The sequence below is a fragment of the Melozone crissalis genome, unplaced genomic scaffold, assembly GCF_028551555.1.
Source record: "Melozone crissalis strain CALT ecotype California unplaced genomic scaffold, PUWL_Pcris_2 ptg000013l_1, whole genome shotgun sequence".
In the NCBI taxonomy this organism is placed as follows: Eukaryota; Metazoa; Chordata; class Aves; order Passeriformes; family Passerellidae; genus Melozone; species Melozone crissalis.
In genome coordinates this window covers 11251917-11278112 of record NW_026535791.1, presented here as the reverse complement: position 1 = coordinate 11278112, position 26196 = coordinate 11251917, and the positions used below count along the sequence as shown (strand labels likewise).

General features: G+C 37.7%; 1 protein-coding gene across 2 annotated transcripts in view; it reads right to left on the bottom strand.

The window, feature by feature from the left end:
- Nucleotides 1–5718: 5718 nt before the first annotated feature.
- COG6 (component of oligomeric golgi complex 6) overlaps nucleotides 5719–26196 on the bottom strand; it is a 54487-nt gene continuing 34009 nt past the window's right edge. For both annotated transcript variants that reach the window (XM_054271623.1, XM_054271624.1), the window contains exons 14-19: nucleotides 18390–18521; nucleotides 17673–17840; nucleotides 15618–15725; nucleotides 14154–14207; nucleotides 11631–11710; nucleotides 5719–8113 (exon numbers count right to left, since the gene is read on the bottom strand). In XM_054271623.1, the coding sequence (XP_054127598.1) occupies nucleotides 7966–8113; nucleotides 11631–11710; nucleotides 14154–14207; nucleotides 15618–15725; nucleotides 17673–17840; nucleotides 18390–18521 (690 nt within the window). In that variant the 3' untranslated portion in view covers nucleotides 5719–7965. The remainder of the gene's footprint in view (nucleotides 8114–11630; nucleotides 11711–14153; nucleotides 14208–15617; nucleotides 15726–17672; nucleotides 17841–18389; nucleotides 18522–26196) is intronic.

Genomic DNA, 26196 nt, shown 5'->3' with positions numbered 1-26196 from the left:
AAGCTATGCCAACCCAAACAAACTCAGTTTCCAGTTTGCAGATAGCTGTCTCCAAACTGGTCACCACTGTGGTGTCTGTGGGGGGAGATAAGCAATTCCACAGCACAGTTAATCTCTTCCAGGCAATTTTCTTGACCTGATCAGAAAAGCATCACTCTGAGCACCAAGTCCTGTGCTCCTGACATCAGTGTGAGTCCTCAACAAGAGGTGTCTTTTGGCCTCAAGCACCTGTTGGACTCCAAGTAAAGTACATGTTTACATTCCCATGAAGTCATTTGGTCTTAATCATATGCTGAAGAGTTTTGCAGAGTTGAGCCAAAGTTTGGGTGTTTGGCGGTAACTGTAAAGACTTACAACAGAAAGTCAGAAAAAAAAAAATCAACTGCTCTTCACATAACATTAACTCCCTAATTAATTCACAAATCTACCTGACAGATGAAATTTTTATTTTCAGCTGTTTTACTTGGGATCTCTTTAGCTGTTTTGTTTCCTGTAGCCTGAGTAAATATTTGACTTTGTCCTCTAAGTCACTGCATACCATTGTCTAACCTAATAAAACCTTTTATTTCATTAGCACCAGTTTATCTAATGTTCCAGACTAACTGAGAGTGGATTTCCAAGAAGAAAAAGGAAGAACATGTTCAAAACCACAGACACCTCTTCACCTGTTTATGAAAGACAACACAGGCTCTCCAGGACAGAAAAACTACCGGTAAAAAATACCACATCTCACCTTTCTGCAATTTTCTCAGTCCATATCAATTCCCCGAAGTAGAAGCCAGGTCATTCATTCAGTGTTTACATAAAAATGTGAGCTTGAAAGGAAGGTCACTATTTTCCTCTGCCCAGTGGGGATTACTGGAACAGACTCTGCACTTCCCCGTGTGGAAATCACCTCTCTTCCCAGGCTCTGCCTTAGCAATCAGAGGGGGGGAGGTGCTGCTTCCAAAAGTCCATGTTGTTCTTATGCTGGGGGCCCCAGAGCTGGACACGACACTCCAGGTGGGATTTCACAAGAGCAGATTAAAGGGGCACAATCAACTTCCTCACCCTCCTGGCCAGGATGCTTTTGATGCAGCATTGGGTATGCTTGGCAGTTTTCAGTCCTTTTGCCATTCTGGATATAGAAACATAAAACTCAAAGGACTTTCTAAACTGATCCTGTTTAATTAGAGATCTGACACATCGTTATCACTACTGTGATATTCCTGACTGCTGCCAAGAAGGCCAGGGGAAGAGGGTCAACAGAAATTCGTGTATTGTATAAAATAACCAAATGTTGCATGAGTGTGTTAAAAGTAGAAAATACTGCTATGAGAAGACATCCAGTCTTTTCTGCTGGGGTGGACTGGGTGGGGATGGATCTTCACCAAGATAAAGCTTTGTTATTCCCACAGTGTTTAGCTATGAGGCAGCAGGGCCACCAGATGCAAAGGTAGAAGGGTTGGACTTGACACTCATTTCTGACTGACTGGCTGCTGAAGTGAAGGTTTTATTTCACCTACACAAATCAAATAGTTTATCTGGTAATTTTTCTGTTATTTTCAGCTGAGAAGGAGATGGACAGCCCTATCCCAAGCTGTGAACTGCACTCAGGACAGAGGTAATGGAGGCTGCAGAGAACCTGTCCTTTGTGTACAGGGGCAAGTCTCTCCTGCTGAAGTAGGCAGGTGTCCTCAGACCAAGGTGGGGAAGGGCTGGAGAGGGCAGATGTGCTCTACAGTCTCTCCAGTGGGGCCCTGGGAGCTGGATGTGTGACCAAGGCTTCTCACCTCTGTGTCCAGGAGATTTTGAAACCACTGGATGCAGTAATTCATGATTAGAAATGTTGCACTTGGACAGTTTCTACAACAGAGGGTACAAGGAGAATCAAGAAACTGGGATGATCAGGCAAAAGTGCTACAGACAGCCAGGAAAAGACCATGAAGGATTTCCCCATAACTTGGTCCTTCTGAGGAGCATTTTCTGAGACATTTCTAAGGAAGAAGACCTTTAAGAGCTTAGCCAGCCTTTTAAGAGTCATTCTCTAAAAATCATTCATAAATTCCTATTATAAGTTCATGAAGCTGCCAGGCTACAAACAAGGATACCAAAACACTAAGGAAAAAAGGAAAAATTATTAGAATAAAATATATACCCTCTTCTGACTTTCTGATCTTTCAAGGTCAACTGCAGATCCAAAGAATGATCTCATGTCCTGCCTCTAGAGCCTGGCACTGCTGCCAGAACCCCTCCCAGCGCCAAGACTCAACAGAGTTTCAGCCCCATGCTCTGCCCCTGCAAAACTTGCTCTCATCCAGCAAATATTTCATGGCTGGCCAGGGACTGGCACAAGATGCACCCAGACAGCTCAATTTTCTTCCCTTTTCACTTTCTCTCTGACTCCTGGAATGTGTTTGCACATGGTGGAAAAAACGCAGAGAGGAGGGAGAAGCAGCCAGGAACATCACCCTCCCTACTGGCTCAGCTTGTGCCAGCATTGGTAGCCAAAAAAGTTGGAGGAGACCCTGATGCCTGGAGCAGGTAAAGCACAGATTAGATTAATTTTTGGGGGTAATCCTTTATTTTTAAATTAAAAAGAAAAATGTATAATCTGCACCAACTCAGTTAACACAGGCTTGCAGTGAGAGGCGAAATCTGTTTTGATCAGAAAACTGGCTTGTAATGAGTACAAAATTTTTCACAAACTTTCAAACCCATCTTTTCCTCCCCTTTTTCATTAATGGGCATCTTTTATCCTGTCCTAAGCAACAGCAACCAGACTAATTAGTTTAACGAGTACAACAAATGGTTTTATTGACAAAAAAGAACCCTTTGAAATATACATTACATTCACAGAGGATTAAATTACAACCTATTATCCATTTTCCATAAAATAAAGATTACTTTGATAAATCACAACTAATGTTATCTTTGGCTGATAAGAACTCAGTACTTATTTGTGTGGCTTCTATAAATAGTGTGTTCTGATTATTTTTCCTCCCTAAAATAGTCAATGATACAGTCTGCCAGGCGTTTTCCTGCAATTTGACAATGCCACATCTGTGAACGAAACAGCAAGTGAAAGCTTCATTGTCTGAATATGAAACATGCAACAGTCTCTTTCTTTTTCACCAGCTCCTCTGCAGTAATCTATCAAACACCTTTCAGCCATATCTTGCTCCATCAAGGTCTTCTTATTACTAAAGCAAGGAAGTCAAAACAAACTCCTTTTGTTAAGAGCAAAGCCTTTGTGGTTCATCTTTCCATTGTATGCAAAGTCAGTGTGACAACTATAGCATGCGGGGGTTGTACCCTCATTTAGGCCTTAATGCACACAGGATATGCACAGTAATGTACAAAAACGTGCATTTTCAGGTGTAAAGGGCTCCTTTGGGCTTTGCCTTTCCTTAGCTTTGCACCAGAGGATTCTGCAGATTGCTGGAAATCTACCGGCACCATCTCCAGGCAGATAAACAGTTGGTGGAGGACCAAGCCAGGAACAATGTCCTGTGTTTATTCAGACCTGCATTAGCACTGCACAAAGTGGCTCTTTACTGAAGGATGGAGATAGTCAGGATATTGGAAAAGGATCTTTGTGTGCCAAGAATTTTACTCACCTTTTAAGCATTTGGTAACAATGCGCACCAGGAAGGGACATCCCCACTGGATCACAGCTCAGCCACCTCGCTGGGCAACCAACAGCTTAGCACAGCACAGCAGCATACCAGCACCTTTAAAAACTTCTAAGGAGTTTGATTCTGAAAAGCTGAAGCCGATTTCCTACTGTGTAGCGGACCACCAGAGAGATCTGCCCTGCCACATGAATGGCATTGCCTCTCCTACCCCTCAGGACAAATATCCAAGTTCAAATTACATTAATTTCCCATTTTTTGAAATTCTTTCAAGAAACACATTTGTTCTGAGTTCAACTACTGCTTTGTATGCACTGGCTGACTCAAAGCATCTCATTTTACTGTAAATATTCAAGGGTTAGAACTCGTGTAGCAGTTGCTGGATTGGCTTGAAATAAAGTTTGTAAAGTTCTTAAGACTGGTGGGGAAAAGATGTAGCAGTTCTGGAAATCTTTAACAAGTAAATTCAATATGTGAGTTGAATATACGATTTTTGAAAATCCTCTGAACTTCTCTAATATAACATCAATTTAACATCCATTTGCAGCATCTAACCCTAGCTGGGCCATTTTGGATGGGTGTTCTCATAAGCAAATGTCTCTTTTCCCACATTCTCCCTCAGAAGCAGGTGGCAGTAAATTTCAAATAAACCCACACCCATGACTGTGTTCCTTTCTGGAGGGTGTGTTTTGTTCATGGAAATATGTCTAACCTCTCTGTTTAATTTTCAAAATTTTATAAGTGTCCCACCCCCTGGGTTGCCCACAAAGTGATTCAGCAAGCCAAGCAAAGGGATCAAAGAACAGTTACATATTTTTTAAGCGAATGGAAAAGTTTAGCAGTTCTGAAAGTATTTTCCCTGAACACATATTTCAAAACATTAATAAAAATAATTACAGCTGAGTCTAACAGACAAAATGCAGGGCTAGAGTAATAAATTTTAGAGAACAGGGAGGAGCACTCTGAAGTGCCGCAAAACAAATAGATTATTGCCTTTCCAAACCCCTGCAAACTTCTCTTTTCCTGTAATAGAAAATAAAAAATCACCATGGCTGGGCTGCTGCTTGCTTGCTGTAAGTAAAACAACTTTAATATTGTATTTCCTCAGCGGTGTGCACATTTATAAAGCAGGAAGGAGGAATTTGTACATGTAGGAGTGAACGCATAGGAATTGCCACCAGCACCGACCAATCACCTTGGGTCCAACCCAAGCCCAACTCTTTATCTTGATGCTCACTGGATACTCTGTGGGTGATAAAGTCCTGGGAACCTGATTCTGTTTCAGGGGGTCATATATTGGAATCAAAGAAAAGGTCCTGATGTAACAAATGGAGGAAGATCCAGACCTTGGAAGTCTCAGAGATCCCTTATGTACGTGCCACAGGGCCACACTCCTCCTTGCTTGTTCCATCTCCTGCCTCCCATATTTTGCACTGATTTAAACACAGCTGCTGAACTCAAAAGAGAAGAAGCAGACCTGCCCCATCTCCTACTACACAATAGTCAGAGGGCTGGGTGCTCGCCAGGAAGATGGGATATGTTGATTCCAAACTCCTTTGGCCCAGAACCCAGCTCTCCCACTTCCCAGGAAAGTGCTCTTTGTACCAGACAACACATCTGTTCTCAGAACAGCGCTGTCAGGGTGTCACAGGCAGGGAGTGCTGCCTGCTGTGGGCAGTGTGCAAACCCCTCTCTTTTCCCACCTTCCCCCATCACTGCCCAGCACAGAGTGAGGAGTTGCTCTCTCCAGGAAAAGCCACGTCCCTCCAGGAAAAGTAACAAGGACCAACAGCAGAAGGGCTGACTGACTCAGCCCAGCCACGGGAGCATCTCTTCTGGCATGGGATGCTCAAGTCAGAGCTGCAGCAACTGGTCTGAAAACAGGCCAGGTACCAACACCCAGAGAGATTTCATTTACTGCAGTGGATCCTCTAGCTGATCAGGGGACTGCAGCTTCAAGGTTCCTAGTGTGGAAATCCTGGGAACTTGTAAAATAAAACGGTCAGAAAAGCCAAGATGGAAAAGGCAGGTCAAAATCTAATCACATTTTCCTTCCTACTCATAGGAAGGCAAGCAAGAGAAAGTAAAAACATGGAAGACAGAGTCAGTAAGTCAAATATTTTTATTTATGCCCTTTCTTATTTGTGACCATTGGTCATTAACTTTAATTGCACAGACCAAAATTAGCAATTGACTTTAATTTTCCTAAACTACAACTTTTATAGCTTTTGCATTTTTACCAAGAGAAGACAAAATAATGAGTAAGTCTCTACATAGAATGAAAGATAGGAAGCAACTTGTTACTAATCCTCATGCAGGCTACTGATTATTGGAGGCTGAGGTCGAGCGTTATTTCAGGAGAAAATTCACTCTTATGAGTATGCTCTCAAGTTAATTTATAGTCCTTTCACAACTGATATCATTTTCATATATTAGATAATAATTACAGGCATATTAAGCAATATTAACATTATTAAACAACAGTGAACAGCCGCCTGAAGGTATAATATGGCAATGCAAAATCTCAGTAATATAAAGAGACTTACCTGGTAATTTTCCACTAGAGCTTTTCTAAGCTTCTGGAATTTTTTGTCTTACAGGTCTAGAGATTTTAAACAGAATAAATCTAACATTCATATTTACAGAAAGATTTATGCCTGGCCCAAGAACTCCAGGGACACTTACACTTTCTATACCAACAAATTACTCCCATTTGGAAAAGGAGCTATTGCTTTATTGTGGCATTACCACAGAAGCTGCTTTCTGAGTGCACTGAATGCATTTTGTGCAATGAGTCTTCCAAAAGGCTAAAATGTATTGCTGCTGCTCTTTATGCCTTGCTCTTTTGCAAGCATACACTAAGCTGCAGACTTGGCTGCCACTAAGTATGTATTTTATATGTGGACTATTACTACTAATAAAAGTAAAATAAGTTATTCAATATGAATGACTGCTCCTCTCCCTCTTCATGTACATAAAAGAAGCTACATATAATGTGAGACTAAACTCAGGCAACTGTAATAACTCTGTGGCACTCCTACAGTAACAAAGAGAAGAAAAAGCAAAATGCTTCCAACAAAACAGTTTGCTTAAATTAGCCTTTAAATGAAAAATAAAACCTAGTCACAAATCCATTTTACTAACTTTTTGTTTCCTGAAGGTTTTTCTTTTAACAATAAAAAATAAAAAGTAACTATGTTTAAGGAATTGGCACATAATTATCACAAGACCCAAAGGAGAACAAATATCCTACTTATTTTCCTCTTTTCCTGGAAGCAGAAGTCCCCTAAATCATACCTCTGTAATATCAGAGCTTCTACACAGGCAAGCTTCAGCTTGCAAAAAAGGAAGAAGGAAATGCAAGCTTCACTTATGGCTTTCTATGCATCAGACTGGGACTTCTACACTCCTCAGCTCTCCTACAAAATCCCAAGTCATGTAAACCATGAAAATCTCTTGGTGGATTATGAACTGAGTAAATACTTGTACTAGAGCAGATGGATTTTTTCCATATATAAAAACAAACAAAACAAAAATAACGTACATGTGAGGGAGGAATGGCCATACTGCTGTACAAACCACTTTCCTAACCTACATTGTTACTGGTCCCAGCCTTAGGAGATCAGCATGCTTCAGCTGATACAAGGATTCTTACTGAAAACAATTGCACTAAACCAAAACCCTTCCAGTAAAACAGAATTATAAAAATAATTTAAAGCATTAACTTCCAGGTTATGTACAAGCGTGTAGTTCAAACATTTCTTTTCCTGACAGAAAACACCAGATAATATATTGCAAAAACAACACACAAATTTTGCCTCAAAGATTTTATCAACAGGATTTGCAAAAGAGCATCAAGTACTCTGAAATGATTTATGAGCTGCAAAGTGATGCATGAGTCATTCAAAGTGTATCAGTTGTATTAAAATTTCAGTTATCGGTCTTTACTGATGGCAGGCTGAGAAAAAGAGTGAGAGAACAGACAATAGAGCAAATAAAAATATTTGTGAGGTCATAACAGACACTGGTTAAACCTGTAGTTGAAAGGATTATGTACAGCAAGGAAAAAAGCTTTTCTCCTTTTTCAAAGAGATTGCACATTGTCAAGGCCCACTTCCATCAGAGAAATACATTAAAATAATTTTCAATCTATATTCTATTTTCTGGCCTATTGAAAGTATTCAAAGACACAGGAAAGACTAGACTTCTGCCAAGCAGATTAAAGAAAACTGCATTCCTACATATTTTAACTATACAGTTACACATCCAAATTCAAAGCAGAAAAATAATTCAATGCAAATACTCAAGAAATACAGAATTATGGATTCTGATTAATCTGGGGGACGCAAGACTATGAAAGGAGTGCCTGAACTTGATGAGGAGATCTGTGTAGGATGGTCTCTGGATCCTTGTATTCATTTGAAGGATCCATCACAGCTGCATATAACTCACTGTAAGCCCTGCAGACGAGTTCTGTTGACTGTTTTATTATCTGCTCTCTAAAAACCAAAACAAAATAACATAATTTGCAACTTGTAGGGAATATAACTGTAGTACAAAAAAGGAATTAAAGATATACATTAAAAATTAGCATTAAAAATTTAAAAAAAGAGGGCTCTTTCTCTCATTGTCTCATACACAGACAAACTCACATCTATGACCTGATAACCAAGACAGGAGTTTCTTTATTTCTACAGTCAAGCAAAAGGTAATAGAAGGATTTAATTTGCATACATCCGTTTCCCACCTGCACTCACCTGTATCCTTTAAAAGACTGATAAACTTAGTGATCTATCTTCTATCTCCAGTGGCTTCTCACTGTGTTTGTAAATACACACTTCTTTTTCATCTACTAGCAAATATATTCTATTTGCTTTATCTTGACAGCAAGATTCCATTATGATTCCATAATCAGACAAAAACTAGTGATAGTGGTCAGAGATTTAAAACACAACCTTTTACCAACAATGCTATGAAGTCTGTGTCCTATTATTTTCTCTTGAGATAAACGAGTAAGAACACAGAGACTGAATGCTAAATTTAACTGGAAAGTTTAATATTTTTTAAAGACAACCTAATAATTTTATTTTACACTGCCCATTGAATCAGTTTACTTTAATCATCACGGTGATAGTGCTTACAGTAGCAGATGAATTTTTATCTATTAGGAACAGCAGCTGCAACTATTTTACAGCCAAACCCATGCAACGGGAACTCCAGCAGAAGCTGAAGAAACCAAGGTAACCACAGATTCAGCCCTGCTGTAATATGCAGCAGAGAAACAAAGACAACAAAACTGCATCCACTAAAATCAGGGCTCAATTCACAGACTGTTGGGAATAGACAAGTTAAAGAAATTTCAAAGATCAAGCACAAAAATCTTAGTCTTTACAGGAAACATTAAGGAACAGAAGCTATGAGAAAGCAGATTAGAAGACCAAACCTGCATTTTATTCTGACACACAGTATCCAGTTTTTTTATATGCAGCCTCAACTGCCAGTAGTACTAGGTCATTAGAATACCTGAAAAATAGACTGTCCTTATAATAGCAAATTCAAACCCACTATTATAAGGGAAACATATTCAGGGTGTTCAGGTAAGACAACTATCTCTGACCTCAGCTTGGGATCACTAAGGTACTGTAACATGACAATCTTTTATGAAAGCACTGCACACTGAATTTGTGCAGAACTAATGCACCAAATGAAAAAATAAAAAAATTTGTTAAAATATTCAGAGAACAGAACAGAATCACATGTGTTGTTCAATCAAATAATGTCAGTGTCATTAATCAGTACATTAGGATTTCAGTTGCCATAACAACGTGATACATTTATTACTAACACAAATGGCAGCACTTGCTAAAAATAGGAATTCCAGCATTCAGTTTCTGTGATCCAACACGAATGAAAAGATCTTTTCAAGACCAACAACCACATGAATACATAGCTTAAGGCTTTTTAAATGAGTGGAGGAATTTGAAAGACAAGAGCATGCACTGGTAATGTTGTACAGTTGCAAAGCTTAAATGATATTGCACTTGAGTATATAATACACTGGTCCCTCATCAAAGCATGTGGTCTGATTCTGACAACCAAAGCCCTCATAGGTTACAGATCTCCATTATCTAATTTCAGAAAAATGTTTTCAAAATTGAAAATTTCAACTACCATAGCGAGGGATTAAAATTATTAGCACTAGTTAAATGTTTTGCTTGAATTTTGAGAAAATTCAGAATTTTCAAGGCTTATTTACTATCAAAAATATTGACTATCAACACTGATTCTACAAGCATCTCTGGAAATGGGTATTTAAATTTCAGAAGGATTGCTTGTGTTTAAAGCTAGCTGTTTTAAGGCTAACGGGCTAACTGATTTATTTTGTTTTCATTCTGAGCAGAACTTGACCTACAGCACTGATTACAGCAGGTTAATAAACTTCTGCATGTCAGCTGAGTTGAAGCAGCTGCAGCAATCACCCTCACACAAGGCTTCCCTCTTACCTCTCAACTGTCCCCTGCTGCAAGATGATATGAATTCAGCTTAACATGTGCTGAGAGGCTTAAAAAGCTTATCAATGGGATAGGCTAAGAGTGCCTACATAACCAGTTTATCTTGGTTCCTCTGACAGAAGGATTGATTAAGTTCAAGTAATTTCACTGTGCCAGAATCATTATGGTAGCATAGAGTCTACCTCTTAAAATTGCCTCTGTGTTAGCAATGAAAAGTTGAGGCTTTCAAAATACATTTACTCTCATTACAATTTTTAAATAGACCTACATTTAAGAAAATATCTCAAGAGCTAAAATACAGGTTTAATGCCCTGAGAAGTAGAAATTGTGATGTTTCAATGACATACTGGTCAAGCTACTCTGTTTGATCTGTACAGAGAGTAGAGCTCTCCCACAACAGGGCCAGCTCTGCAGCTGAGCTGTGGGAATGGTAAATCTGGCAGAGACAATCAATGCCAGCTGAAAACCACCAGCATTCCCTGTGGCCTGCCATTGCTCCACCTGTATGGTGTGACACTGCAAGTCTTTGGATGAAGAGAACCTGAGCAATGCAGCATGACAACCTGGCAGCTGGACTAGTTGATCACTGTAGGTCATTCCAGACAAACTGTTCTATTCAATTCCCAGCAATAATTATTTTTCCCTTGGCACATCACTTTTTAGTTGCAAGCTGCTGTAGTACAACCCCAGTGAGGACAAGCACTAATAATGAAACTCCAAATACTGTTGCATTATGTAAAATGTGATGTACTTGTCTCAGTTTCTGGTATATTCGGTTACCTGCATTCTTCACAAAGTGTGAAAAATAATGTCAAGGAAAGTTTTTGATCAGTGCAACATATAATTCTCTGAGTTTAAGTACCACAGAAAGTCTTCATGGGGTTCACATTTAATTGGAAAGAAATTTGTGGCACTTTCCCTAGCCTTAGGGTTCAGTTATAGTCAAAAAACAAAGTAAGAGATAAATAATAAAGTTCTTACTTCCATACTTCAAAGAAGAAATCTCTAAAAAAATACATTAGGTGAAAAGTAAAATAATCTCAGCAAAATATTCAATGAGACAGAATGCCAATATTCTACAGCAGAAGACAACAAAGGTGAAAACTCTAGAACTGACAAAGCAGTGGGATAAAAGAAAACTTGGAGAATTATATATTTCACCTGTCTTTGGAAAGCTTACAAAATAGTTCTAAACCAATTTACAACTAAGTTGACAAAAAACTGCAGACACAGCAGAGTATGTTCAAAATGTAGTTCATCTTGATGGTGTCTCTTAAATCAAAGGTAACTACTTCAGAAAGTTACAGAATTAGATACTCTTCACTGCCTGTTCAAGAAGAGGAGAGTCAGAACACAAATGAATTGTGACCTGAAGGACAATGCAAATAGTATAACCACTGATAACTTGAATTCTCATCATGATTCACTAAAACCTAATCAAATTCATCTTTGTGATTGCGATCATTATTCAGGCATAACAGAAATTCAGAGGCAAGGTACTTACTTCACAGTGGCACTCAGAAGGAAATTGAGCTGGGACATTAACAGACTATCTGGAGCAGACAGATAGCGATCAAACTGAGCCTGCGAGAGGAGAATATGGGATCAACATTGCTATGGGATCAACACCTTGCTATTACACAAAAATAGGTAAAACACAATTTTTGAACACATCACTGATTACACTAAAAGACATAACCTAATTGTCCAAAACAAATTACTGACTTCAGTGTTTCTGCCACCAAAATTTTGTTTCTGACTCAGAGGCATATGAGTGGAGGACAAATAATGAGAATCCAGCTTCTATAATTATCCATCTAAGCTTCCTATGCATCTGGTGCAGGTACTTATACATCACTGAAGATCACACCGAGTCTATTCGATGCAGAGGGAATACAAGACAGCTTCAGAGCTATCTTCTATCTATTCTGTCCAAATTAGACATGTTGCTTGATTCTTTTTGCATGTTTCTTTTTACTTTTTGGCAGGGAGTCGCTGCTTATGCTTGGAAAAATAAAAAGCAAATCCTTCACTTCAGGCTTTTTGAACTGCTTCTAAGCCTACTTCTCTTTCTCACAGAATATAGTGATAAGAAGAGCAGTGCTTTGATTCTAAGAAAAAAACATTACTCCCATCTTCAACAGTCAATCAGAAAAATTGTGGCTGCCCCATTCCTGGCAGTGTTCATGACCAGGCTGGATGGGATTTTGAGCAACCTGATCCAGTGGAAAATACTCCTGGCCCATGGCAGGAATGCTGGAAGAAGATGGTCCTTAACGTCTGTTCCTAACCAAAGCATTCTGTGACTGTGTGGTCAAATGGGTGACTACTGAGAAGATGAAACCTTCTTCTCACAGGTGAAACCACAAGGAATACTGAACACATAATACACTAAGAAGCATTTTAATTAGATAGTGAGAGAAAAAATTCTTATCAGAAATGTCATCAAATATTGAACAGATTAACCAAAAAACCTGTATAAAATCCTTGGAATTACTCACTAAGACAAGGCCCTAAGTAAGCTTATCTAGTGATGGCAACCTTCCTGTTCATTCATTCACTGAATGAATATTCTCAAGCTGGTAAATCCTAAAATCCCCATCAATCCATCATTCAAAACATAGACAAAAATGAGTAATGAAGTCACAATTCTTACAAAATAATTTTTTGGGGTTTTCTGTCCTTGTTTGGAAAGCAAGGGAGCTTTTGCTGAGAGGGGTGTGAACTTAACAAGCACCCAATTTGCAAGCATGCATGAACAACTTAGAAGGCTGGAACCTGGAAAACTTTCAAGCATAAATGGAAGACAGTGAATCTGCCTGCAAGTACTCCCCCCTGGTTTAAATTCTGAGAAGCCAATAGATTTGGCTGATAGATGGGATTTATGCGGGTTTGATTTCAGCATACTTGGTTCCATTGTGGTTAAAGTGTGTACACAGAAGATGATGTTAAGTAATGAAAAAAATAAACAGCTGGATTCTTTTCTTAACTATTCAAGGGAAATTATTATGTACTACTACAGATAATAGTGCTACTTATGTATAATTTAAAGAGAAGGTCCCCAGGCTGCAGCCTTTACATTTGTTGTTAGTCTACAAGACCATGATAAATAGAAGATATTTTAAATGCAAAATTCCTAAGTTTTAATAAGAATGCATGCTGATATGAGTAAACCATTGAGTGCTCTGTGCCAGAGCCCTGTTCATCCAATCAGCTTGGGAATTATTGGTTTAAATCCTGAACAGAAAAAAATGGGTTACACTATCATAGTTGGGATGCATTCAACATACAAGTTTTTTAAAAAATCTTTTAAACTCTCTTTTGTTTCCATGGGTGTGTACATACACTGCTGTATGAGCAGGTCTTTACTGTTAAACTTTTAGAATAAAGCTAAATTTGGCTAAGGAGGAAGAGTGAGACATTATACATTATTGCCTACTAAACTGTGGTATTGCTATCTCTATGCAAAACAGCCTTCAAACACTCTAAGAAAAAATATCAGCTGATAATTTGCTTTAAAATATATTGTAGCTTTCAACTTAAAAAACCCATAACTGTGACATATACCCAGAATCTAACTTCTGAGTAAAGCTGAACTATTTGCATAAAATCAAAGCCTTAGGACTAAGATTATAAATGATAGCAGAACCTATATTTCAAAGCATAGAGGCAAAAAAAGAAACTTTGGTGATTAAAACTAATTAGAGCTAAGTATTTGCTTTTAGCAATTTAAGATGACTCATGGGACAGCATTGTTCTAAGTAAAGATCTGCTTCTCAAGGCTTAGAAAATAATATTCTACTACTACCTCCTCAGAAATAATTTATGTATTTATTACTTCAAGTGGTCAAATTACTACAAATGAAGAAAGTATTCCCAGACATGCAATTCATCTATTCCTACAGACTAGGACTGATTAGATGAATATCTTCTACTACAGATGAATATCTTCTAATCACATAATTAACAGTATTCTTTGCCATGTCACAGCTATCACCACCATAATATAAAAGTTATAAACACTTACCATTGCAACCTTCAGGGACACGGAATCCATACTTGACAAATTTGAAAGAGGACCCTAAGAATCCATAAGCAAACAAGGGGATTAAAAAAGGTCATACTAGAATATAGAAAAAGATAAATAATAAAGTCTACAATCGATTCAGTAGTTAATTTTTATTTGGTCCTGCTACAGGATCTTAATGTTTGGAAACTATCACAATTTCAATACTAAAATGCTGTTAACAGCTCATTTGTATTCTACCATTCCCTTAAATTAAAAGATGAGAATATGGAATTCTCAACATGTCCTTTCAAAACCTTTTCTTCCTTCTTCACCATTAAATAAAGCCAAAAATAGCCTTCCACAAGGTCTAGAATTAAAACTGAACTGCAAACTGGCTATATCCCCTTGAAAATTTGGACTTAAGAGACAACAACCTTGCTCTATCCATCTGTTCTTTGGACCATGAAGAATTCAGACCTTCTTCCCAGTAAACCTTCTGTGCTGGTATGGCAGTACAATGCACAGATGCTGCTTAATCCCCTAGGAAATTCTGCAACATCACCACCTCTGCAGCCAGGCAGCTGTACAGAGAGAAATGAAAATTGCTACATCCCATTAACAACCTGCTCTAGTCAACTTGGATTTGGTTTTAAAACAGGAGCTAGGCTTGTGAATAGAAAACCAAGTTGAGTTATTAATCAGATTATTTACAAATTTATTTATTCATCTTTATACATAAAAATCTGTTGAGTTAAGGCACTTTATGCAAAATTATTAGCTGAAGAAACAACATAAAGCTTTCCAACAGAGTTCTGCTTTCTCCAGAAAACACTATTTTTTAAAATCTACAAAAGATCACAAAAGGACATAAGCACAGCTGAAGGGAAGAAGGGCTGTATTAACACCTACCACACTGCAACTGTGCTTCACAAGAAAGGGAGAGCGTGAGCTCTGAATTCCAGTTTTCAGCTCGTCTAAGAAATCTCAAGTTTTCACTTTGAGAATCTCACTGTCTTGGTACTAGAATAGCTACAGCAACAAATAAGGGCGAAAGAAGAAACTATTTCAAACTACCACTAAACTCATCTGCCAGTTTTCCACAGAAGAAAAAAAGCAGCAATTACCAAATGCATGCAGCTATCTATGGACTCCATGCACAGAAGAAATGAAGAAGCTGAATGCTGCTTACACACACAGCAAGTCTAACACGTCCTAGGTGCCATGGGAGTGTTGGTATTCAGACTCAGATTGTACAAGACAGGACTGTTGCACACCAACCCTGCCAGGCCTTCTGAATACACAGTGAAAAAAGCTGTAGCTGCAAGGTGCCTGTGTCTGATAGTCCTGGTCCCATGTGAAAAACCAACATTACCAAACCTTTGCTTTCAGAGGAAGGTCCATTTGCAAAAACATTAGTGCCAAAATTCTACTAGGTGGCAAGTGTGTGGTACCCCCTTTAACATGTAAATTCTGTAAGCTCACCTGCTCTGGTTTGTGCTGCTGCAGAGCGTTATAAATGTAACTCAGACCAGCTCTCGTTAGCACGTAGGAAGCTTGCTCATTTATGAGTGTATCTAAATGAGCTTCAATCTGAAATGTTAAGCATAAGGTATTTATAAAGAGTGTGTGAGAATATTAAATGTAACAAGTTCTGAGGTTAAAATGTCTAGAAACACAAATAAGAAGAAAAAAATACACAAATAAGGAGAATGATCAACAAACAAGGAAATACTACAAATACATACAGAGTAATTATTTTATCCATTTAACATCTTTCATATTACAAGCAACCAATAATAAAAATGCAGAGAATTCTTTCATGTCTGACTAATAAAAACCTATTTTTTTGTATTTGTGACTACAACACCACCAAAAATGAAGACTGTAGGCTTGATCTTAAAATTCCTATATAATTTTATTTTCCTATAATTCTCTGAAAGTATGTTTTAAAAACCATTCCATTCTTATTGAAAATACTGACAATAACATGGCAGTTTTACAATAAACAAGAAACAGTCTTTCACAAGGAAAATAAAACTGAAACTAAATCATACTCAGAATTGATTTTAAATTCAATACTGATAAACATATATTTGAAAAAAAGTCAACTGAAAAAACAATAGACAATAATATTACAGTTATCTGCATTGTTTTAATTATCTTCATATGAAAAAACTTTTAAGAGTATTTTACATTCTTAATATAACCTTTGTTTTGCAGGAAAACCTAGTGGCTAAATCCAGTCCCAGCAGCAGCAATCATTTTTCAGTTTGAGCAGTCTCAGACATTTGGTTATATATATATTATTACTCCATTTTACAGATAACTACCCCACAAACTTTTCTTCCAATTCTAAAGAAAAAAAAAATTATAATATATTAAAGTCTAGTAAAAGGTAAGATTCTTTTGTCTGATACTTAAAGAGTTCACCTTTTTACTTCCTAAAATTGTTTAGAAGAATACACTTTACTTTTTAAATCAGAAGGGAAATCTTAATATTTCAATTTGTAGTTTTTAACTGTCTTAGGGAGTTATTTTTCTATGAAAAGCGTTTCTCCTATTAAATATGCCATTCTAACTCCACTTGAATAACCTACTTATGTATAATCTTAAAGATTTTTTTCAGTCTATTCCTGTATTTGTAAAATGTTTGAAGAAAGTAAATGGTATTAAATGTGTAAGCAAGCTTCAGCTCTACTGCTTTTCTGAAGAATAAATCAATTGCAACATTTACTGTGAAAGGAACTCTGATAAAAGAAATTAGAAACACCCAGCCAGTTTGGTGAGGTTGCCTGTTTGCTTGTTTCAGAGCTAAAAGTGCTAGAAATTCTGATTAGGATTAGAAAGTGAAAAATGGCTTTCAGCCAATCCTTGCTGATCCCTTCAAATAAGAATTTGTGACTTTTTTCAAGCCCCTCAGCTCCCAAGGCTCTCCTGAGATAAACTGCAGACATATTCATGTAGCAAAATATAAATGGGCAGTGGCCAAGTTTTTTTAAGTCAACAGTTTCTCAATTTTGACTTCCATTTCAAAACTGCACCACATATGAACTACTATCCCAGGATGTGAGGGGAAACCAAACAAATGAGAAAAGAGAGGCAGAAAGCAGGACTAAAGCAGTAACTTCAGCTACACAATATTCTAGTACAAAATAGATGATCTTACAGTAGATGATGAACTAACTGCATGATGGAATATAGTCAGCCATTTGGCTGTGATTACAATTTCCATTTGCTTCTTCTCATACAGTTTGCAGATAAATATTAGAATGATCATGATAATGAAAATGTTCACTGGTCTGGGTTTATCTGCAACTAAACCAAACAAACCCAAATCTTGTACTAATTTTTTGTCTTGTTTAAAATGAAACATGCTATCTGCTTACGGTCTCTGATAAGAAGCCCTCTTAGTCCATTTCCCTGATTTTGGTAATGTTGGCTTTGGGCTGATTTTAAGATAAATATATTCACAGCACAACTCAGAGTGTGCAAAAATCAGGAATAAATTAATTTTCTTTTGGGGGTGCTAAAGCTTACCTGAAACTGCAACATCTCTAGACGTTTGTCAGTGAATTCAAAGAGAGCCAGAGTAGTCTTCATCATGTAAAGTGAATTTACCATGTAGGTTGCCATATCAGCTGTGCCCAAATTACTAGCAGACATAGTACACATCTGTAACAATGGATCTAGCACACAAGACAGAACCTAAAACAGCAAACACACAGAAAAGAGGGAGGGGAGGGAGGAAATCATGTCACACGAGGCTTCTAACCTCATTCTGTCTCTATCACATATTTATTCCCCAAAGTAGAATAAAGAGGAATGAGAGTTTCCAACTGTGAAAGCAGTTTTCTACTGGATTTGTCAGCAGGTGATCACCTACCACAGGGATGGGGAAAGTATAAAAACCTGACAAGAACAGATTCTAGCCTAGCAGGAGGAAGAATAACCCAGATTAGATAATTGGTAATTGTGCAATCTTGAGGGTGTATTTACTTAATGGAGTAGTAATTGGATAACTGAATTTAGATACTGTGTTAAGAGTAGCACTCCATACTCAGCTGTAATTATCCATATTGTTAGTCACCCTGTTATGCACATTACAAACTCTGGTTTGACAGAGAGCTCCAAAATGGGACCAGACAAAAATATTAATGTTCCATCTACCTTTGTGTACTGAAGCTAACTTACACATTCTTTTTTTGCCCCTCTCCCTCTTCTTCACACACACAAAGCAGCCAAACATTCTTGTACCTGCACAAAGTCAGCCTGACGGGCATCCAGTGGAATAACAGATGAGTCATGAGATGCCAGAACCTCCCGGAGCAAGTTAAGTGTCTGATTTAGAGCAGAGCTTGGGCCAAGATCAGGAGGTGGGAGCTCAACCTGAGGAACAAGATTATTTGTTTGTGGGGACTTTTATTAATCTCATTTACAGCAAATACCATCCAGTCTGTCAGCACAAATGCAATGAGCTAATAACAAAATTACATATAGGAATACAGAGAAGAACTTCAATTTGACAATGGACAAAACTAGCACATTACAGACAATAACTGCCGGCAGCTTTCAGTACAACCATATAATTCAGTGCCAAACAAGCAACACTGAATTTCTCATTTCATTCAGACTACACCTACTTCACCATTTGGAGAAACCCAAACTCTACTGGTTTAGGGAGTGAAAAAAAAACCATTTACTAGATTAGGCGCCAAAGAGTAGCCACCTTGTTGGCACCACTGAGTTCACTTTAAGCAGGACCACCTGCAAACACTTCAGAATGTAGTGCAGGCAGAGCTCTGGGAGATGAGAGCCATGCTGCAGCAGTTCTTGACAAGACTGCACAGCTCCAGTGATACTGAGTATGAGAGCTGCAGTCACAAATGCAACAGTCTCAATCCTCAGCAAGCTCACACCTTGTCTACTGCCAGTACACAAATGAACTGCACACAGGCCAACTCATGTACACCTACATGAACAGCAAAGAGACTACAAAAACTGACATGCTGGCTTATGCAAAGGTAAGAAGCAGGTAATGCAGATGTTTAAAAAAATAAAGAAACAAAGTTTGTGTATAATAGAGAAAAAATATATACTTTCCAAGTCAAATTATGAAAATTGGACCCCTAAATGGACTGAAACACTATACTGTTTTTAACCCAGGCTTATATACTTTAGCCCTTTCTTTGAAACAGGCAAATACTCATTAAACACTTAACAAAACATTTGCAGAAGATCTAGCACCTCTTTTTCCCAACACTCATTTCTTAGGTTCTACTCCAAACATAGCTGCATCTTTTTGTCCCCAATGCTGCCTCAAACTGGCTTTCTGCTGCCTCCAATCCCTTACTATCACCTAATTTCCTTCTGCCAACAATCCACTTCTACCTTCTTCTGTTCTGCCCATGCAAGGGCAAACACAGATGTGGCTGGATCATGTGGGAGTAAGGAGACCCTCAGCAATAGACAGTAAGTTAAGACTTAAAGGCATTATCTCTCCAGAAGGAGGTAGGGAGAAGTAAGTTTGGATGGGACTGGCCCATGTGAATCGGTCTGGGTATCTGGCCACAGCAGAGCAATGCAGCATGCACTGCTGCAGTGCTCTTAAGGCTCCAGCTCTAAAGAAAAGGCAGCAGCTTTGGAAGGCTCCAAGTCCTGGGCAACACGTTCCATACCTTCCCAGAGGAGAAATACTGATAAATGGCATAGTAATATGGATGCTTGAGTCTTAAAGTTTAAAAAAAAAATAAAATCCAAGGGGCAGAGGCTGATGGCCAAAGAAACCAAGGAGAGCACAGCAAATATCTTTAGAGCAGAACATAACAGTGTCTTCTGGAAATGAATCTATACCTGATGAACATGCCAGCAAAGAAAGAAAAAAAACCATCTCTCTCTTTGAAACCAGGCCAAACTTTCACACTTGTGCTCTGAAACATTTGAGATACCATACATGTCCCAACACTGTTAACCAAGACAGATGTAACGAAAACTTTTCTCATCCTTCTGAATAGAAAATGTTCCTCTATTCTCACTTTCCAAAAGAGAGTATACTGAACTCAAAGAACTAATGGAAAAGTAAAACGAATAGGTTCAGAGAACAGTTGTTCAGTCCAAGCAGTCTTGAAAGCATGAAACAAATATTCTAGCAATAAAGTAAGAGGCACTCCAAAAAGAGGCACTTACTCAGTGTTGATCAGCAGTAAAGTTTACTGAAATTTACAGCACTGGATGACTTTTTCTTTCTTCTTGTTATTATTAGGGCTATTGATTGTTTCCTGAACACCCCATTCTCAGCCTTGAACTGGACTGTGTTCAGCGATATTTTCACATTACTTTGAGACTAGAGTTTGATGGAGGTTTCACTTCCAACACTCACATAGATCATGGCAATTATAATTCCAGGCTGCTTTGCACAGAATTTTTGTCTCCTGAGGTAGCTAGCTGAAGCCCTTAAATTAGCTTCATCTTTCACTTGGCTGTTTCTTTACTGTCCACGGTCTTCTAGGTAAGTGCAAGGAACAACAAAATGGAAGAAGAAAATATTGCAAGGAAAAAAAGATTTATTTTAGATCACTAAATTTTATTTGGGTTACCCTGAAATTCCTGACTACTGCAATAGAGACAATACTATCAGTAAGTAGAAAAAGAATCAAAGTAGTGCTATATTAATTTTGAAAATTCTAACTTTTGACAGATGAATACGAAGTGAGGGCTTTTTTTTTCAAAATCAAAAAAGAAGATTTAAAAACTGAGACTTCAAATTTATACAGGAACCTACGAACTCCAACTCATGAGCACTAATCACTATTCTAATAAAAAAATAATTGATGCCCTGAATGTTTTACAGGCACTAAGAGATCATAATAATTTATCCCATTTCCAGAAAAATAGGTTTCAAATACATGCTGAGCTCTACTTTTGAAGTACCTTTTTCAGATGCAAGCTAGACAGCAGCTAACTAAAACATGATTAGAGAAGTTCTGCAGCAGCAAGTTCAACTGCATTAAAATATACTCTAACACAGTATTAAGTCTCTAATTTGTTTTGACTATCGGTTCAGTCATACAGAAATTATGCCAAATAGCTCTTCAGCCTTTCAAAAAACCAAAGAAATTGTCCATTTTTAAAATCTAACATACAAAACTGAAATGAATTCTGAAATGGGTACTGAAAGTAGTACATAAGCTTTAGTCAAAAATTTTTGTCTTCTTTTCTGCATATTAATCAATGGGGAAAAGATACTACCAAGCCAGTAATCTTCCTCCAAACATATAACAGAGCAGCTTCCTCTGTCTATAAGAGCAAGTAGCTCAAAGGGTGTCTTATAGAATTTTACAAACAGCAAAGGAAAATACAGAAAAAAGAAAAGGCAGCATCAACAGTTGAGAAGTGGGCATGTATGTTGTTTCCCTTTCTCATTTGCATTAAAGGTTTCATTTTAAAAAAGGGCAAATTTTCTTCTGAAAATACTGTACAGTTGATCAGAACTTTATATACTGCAGTACTTTAACATTAGAAAGTTAACAGTTACAATGCTCAGGAAGGGAATGGAATACCTCCCACACAAGGAGAGGCTGTGTTCTGCCTGGAGAAGAGAAGGCTCAGGGGGGATGTTATAAATGTGTATAAATATGTGAAGTGAGGGATCAAGACGGAGCTAGACACTTCTCAGTGCTGTCCAGTAACAGGTCACGAGGCAATGGGCACAGATTAAGACACAGGAAAACAATTTTTTACTGTGAGGTTAGTCACTGGAGACAACTGCACAGTGAGGTCTTAGAGTCTATCCTTTGTGATACTAAAATTTCAGTTAGAGCAAGTCTTGGGGAACCTCCTCTAGCTGACAGTCTGTGTCATGAGCAAGATGGCCGGACGAGATGGTTTCTAGTTTCCTGCTGAACTCATCCATTCTTTATTTCTGTGATACTACTACCAAACAAAACAAAATGGTAATTTAAAACACAGAACTCCAAAGAGAAAGCCCTACTTACAAGTCTCAAATGGAAGGTTAGTGGCTTTTATAAGAGCCTAATCAGCTTTAAATACAGTCTTTTAAAAAAAACCCACTGCTTGGGTCCAAAGTACTACAGAGGAGAACCTTGCAAAAATGTTATGAATTTTTCATGCTGTCAGTTAACACTGAGCAGCATCAACTGCAGAGTCCATTTTCCTCAGCTGAGACAATATTCACCACCACGCCAAGAAACCCCAGTGCGTGTTGTATCAGAGAAGCTGTTTTAAGATTTTCTGGTCCTATTAGGATCCTACAGAGGTCAACAAAGTAGAATGCCTAATGGCATGCTTTTCTTTTCAGCTATCAAGCTGGTCTTGGAGAAAAAGATAAACAGGTTTTGCTTTGTTCTCATGGATCCATTTAAAAGCACAATAGCATTCAGAACACAACCATAATAATCAGTCTTATTCAATCTGCCCCACATCTGATTTCCCAGAAACCTAATAGGTTTCATTCTGGCAGGAATCAAATTATGAAGGACAAGTTTACAATTATTCCCATGTAACGTTTTAATATCTCTCTCACTGACAAACTTAAAAGATAATGCAATCACAGCATTTAATTAGCATACATCTACTCTAAAAAGAAGAGCATTAAGGAATAACAATCCCAAAACTTAATTTGGGATACTCTACTAATAGTCTTCTAACAGCTCAGACAGCAGATGACTGGAGTTTGGCACAATCTTCATTACTGCCCTTCTGATAATTCTCATTCCATTTTATTAAATGTTTGCAATTATTCTTTCCTTTAATAATTGTTCTGGAACACTAGCTAAACCAAAGGAAGGACATGTGGGTTTGAAAATTCCCACTCTCCTAATTTAACAGGTGGTCCAATAAAACATGCTGACATCAGTTGGTCTAACACACTTGTTAAAATGCCTCACCAATGGATTCATGATATTAAATAACTCCCATACTGAGGGGACTGCAAGAGCAGTCCATCCAGTCCACTCCATTAGGTACTCTGAACTTTACTTCCAGTTTCACTGGAACAGTTTCTGTCATTCTGATGATTATTTTCATTCACTGTTTTCTCCTGGATTTATAATCTGTAAAGAGGTCATCTGTAATGGGCTGTTCTTAGAATCAGACAACAAGTAACACAAGCAGAATCCTGAATTCCTATACATTTGTTTTATAAGCACAGAGTGATAAGAAACATGGAAAAGGATACATAAGGACTTTAATGAAAATTCTGATCCACTTTACTAGCACTCTTGGTAGACCCATGGCTGGGTCCAAAAAAGCTAAAAAGTAACAAATACAGACACAATTTTTCAGCATAAGGACCCCAATACTGGCAAAAAACCATTCTAGTTCAACCAAGAACCAGAACAAATCAATTGCTACCAGAACTAGAAACTACTGGCAAGAATGCCCATCACTGGCTCTGAAGGGTAAGAGCCACTAAGGCAAAGGAGAGACAGCATCTGCAGTGAGCTGATGCACCAAACCTTCAGTGACACAGGAGGAGGCTGGTGATGCACAGCTTCTGTAGGATGTCAAAAATGAGCTCTACAGCAGCCTGAGAATCTGAAAGCCATGAATGGCACTTTAAACCCTAAAAAAAAAAGAGGCTTTGCAACAACTGTTACCAATCTTTGTGACAGGTTCCAAGAAGTGTCAGAACCAAAGAGACTCCCTTGTGCACTGCATTTCTTTGATAACAATGGATCTGCTTTCCAGTAGTCTGCTGAATATTTCTGTCACAGGGATTTCAGCTCAAACAGAGTTACCTGAGAAGCCAGAATGAGAACACCATAAAAAAAGCTTTCTCAGAACAAACAGTTTGAAGTTTAGAGCTGCTGACTATTTTATTTTCAGATTCCTACCAGGATGCTTGAGATTTTCTTATGTAATGAAAAAAAAGTTCATAGCAAAGTGCTTCTGGGCAAACCAGTAAGTATTCTGAAGTAACCAGGGATTTCCCTCTATCATTTACACCGATGGCTTGACAACCAAGAGAGAAAATCCTGATCTAAGACTGCCTAAAAGCTTCCATACACCTCCACACTAGTGACACTCCTTATGTAATATGGGACTCTTCTCAAAAATAGATGTGAAGAGGAAGCTATTTTCTTGTCCTAGAAAGAACAGCCTGAAGTCTCAGTTTCCCACTGTGCTTTAGAAATTAAATCCCAGGCAGACTGAAGACAATGCTCAACTCAGGATAATCAATAATCTAGGGAATTAAATTGTCTGTGGCGATGAGGACATCCAATTACCACCCTGTCATTTGTCTGCATTCTAAGGCTGGAATCTTGAGGAGTTAGCATATTTAATGAAACCTGCTTTGTCTAAAAAATGTTCCCAACTAGCTATACTTAAGTGAAAGATTTGCTTAAATCATATTCTGGTCTATCAACTACTAGATACAATGTAGATATTAAAAAAGAGAATTATCAGCAACAACAGATGACATTGAGGAAATATTACTGTTTAAATTGTCTACTTGACAGGCTATTCACCATTTTCCAATAATCTAAACAGAAGAGGAACTTAAACATATAGAAATAGAAGTACTTTTGCTTCAGAATATTCTATTTGCATTTTAATGTATTTCCAAAATTATTCAAATTATCTTAAGGATCATATTTTAATCAAAGTATTGGGCAATTGTTATTCTTTGAAACAGGCTTATCAATGCCTTAAAATGCATAATCTAAATTGAAGTAAGAAACCATAATTCCCAGACTGTTCGAGTGAAAAATAATTTACTGATTTTCCCAGCGAATATTCTCTAGCTGCACAACACGAACAGCAATGAAGCTTTTGTAACTGCCTATGTAAGCACAAAAGGTCTGTCTTCCAGGGGGTAATCTTCTCTGAAATTAAAAAAAAAATCTGGAAGCAATTGCATTACATTCATAATTGGCAAGAAGCTGGAAAAAGGCTGGGATGTGAAGAAAATCCTAATACATATACACAATTTTGGTCTGAACACGCATTAAAACAAGCACGGTAAAAAGCAACCTTCAGTTTCCTCAAAATGTAAAGGCATTGTGACATTCACTATTAAATTTACAAAGACAAATGAAAAGGCATAAAACCTGCTTATCTGTACACTAACACAAAAAACTAAGTAACAAGAGAATTAAATTTATGATAAAAGAAACATCTTTATCACATGGAAAATAATGTTTCTCTAAGTGCAATCAGCCTATAAATTTTGTACTTTTTATGAAGAAAAACTAATTTCAGTCATGAAGAGATAAGACATCATTCTATCAATTCAGTAATCCACTCACAAAGGGTAATAATATGAGGTGCTACGGAGGACTATCAAAAGCTCAGTTACAAGAACTACACATTAGAACAGGAAGATTTCTTCTCAGACATAGATTTACCTCACATTTAACCTCACATTTATGAACAGATTAATAAATAATTGTGGAAGCCTTTGTTACCCAACAGTCCTCTAAATCTCTTTAAGCTTTTGACCTCAATTATATTCTGAGGAAAGATCTTCATAGGGCACATAGGCAATGTAATATTGTCGACATTTCACATTTGATTTATAAATGTGTTTCTGAGAAAGAGCAATATTATGATCTTTCCCCATTACATGGTAGGCTCGGTATGTCATTCATTACTTGTAATAAAACACCACTGAAGGTGGCAGGGCAATCACTGCCTTCATTTAGGGCCAGTAAAAGCAAATTTGACTACTTTATAAAACAATGACAGCATCTAGAACCAGTTACATCCAGACTGGGGGCTGAGGGAAGGGGAACTAGAAGGGCAAAGAGGAATACACAACCTTCTCACAGTGACAACAGAAAGAACACACACTATTGACTAGGGGATCATAATTCCTTTATCATCCTTCTTCTGATTTCTACACATTTCCAAGCTGAAAACAGTGTATCACCCAAAACAACCCCTCACAGACTGTGAGTTACACAAGTAGAAAAATCATGCTGGATCTTAATTAAGTATAGATGTAATACTCAACAGGATAAATAAATAAAAAAGAGATGAATAAAGAGATGTTTTCAAGCCAAGAATTTTTTTTGTTAAGCACTTTGTAAGCAAAGAGCAG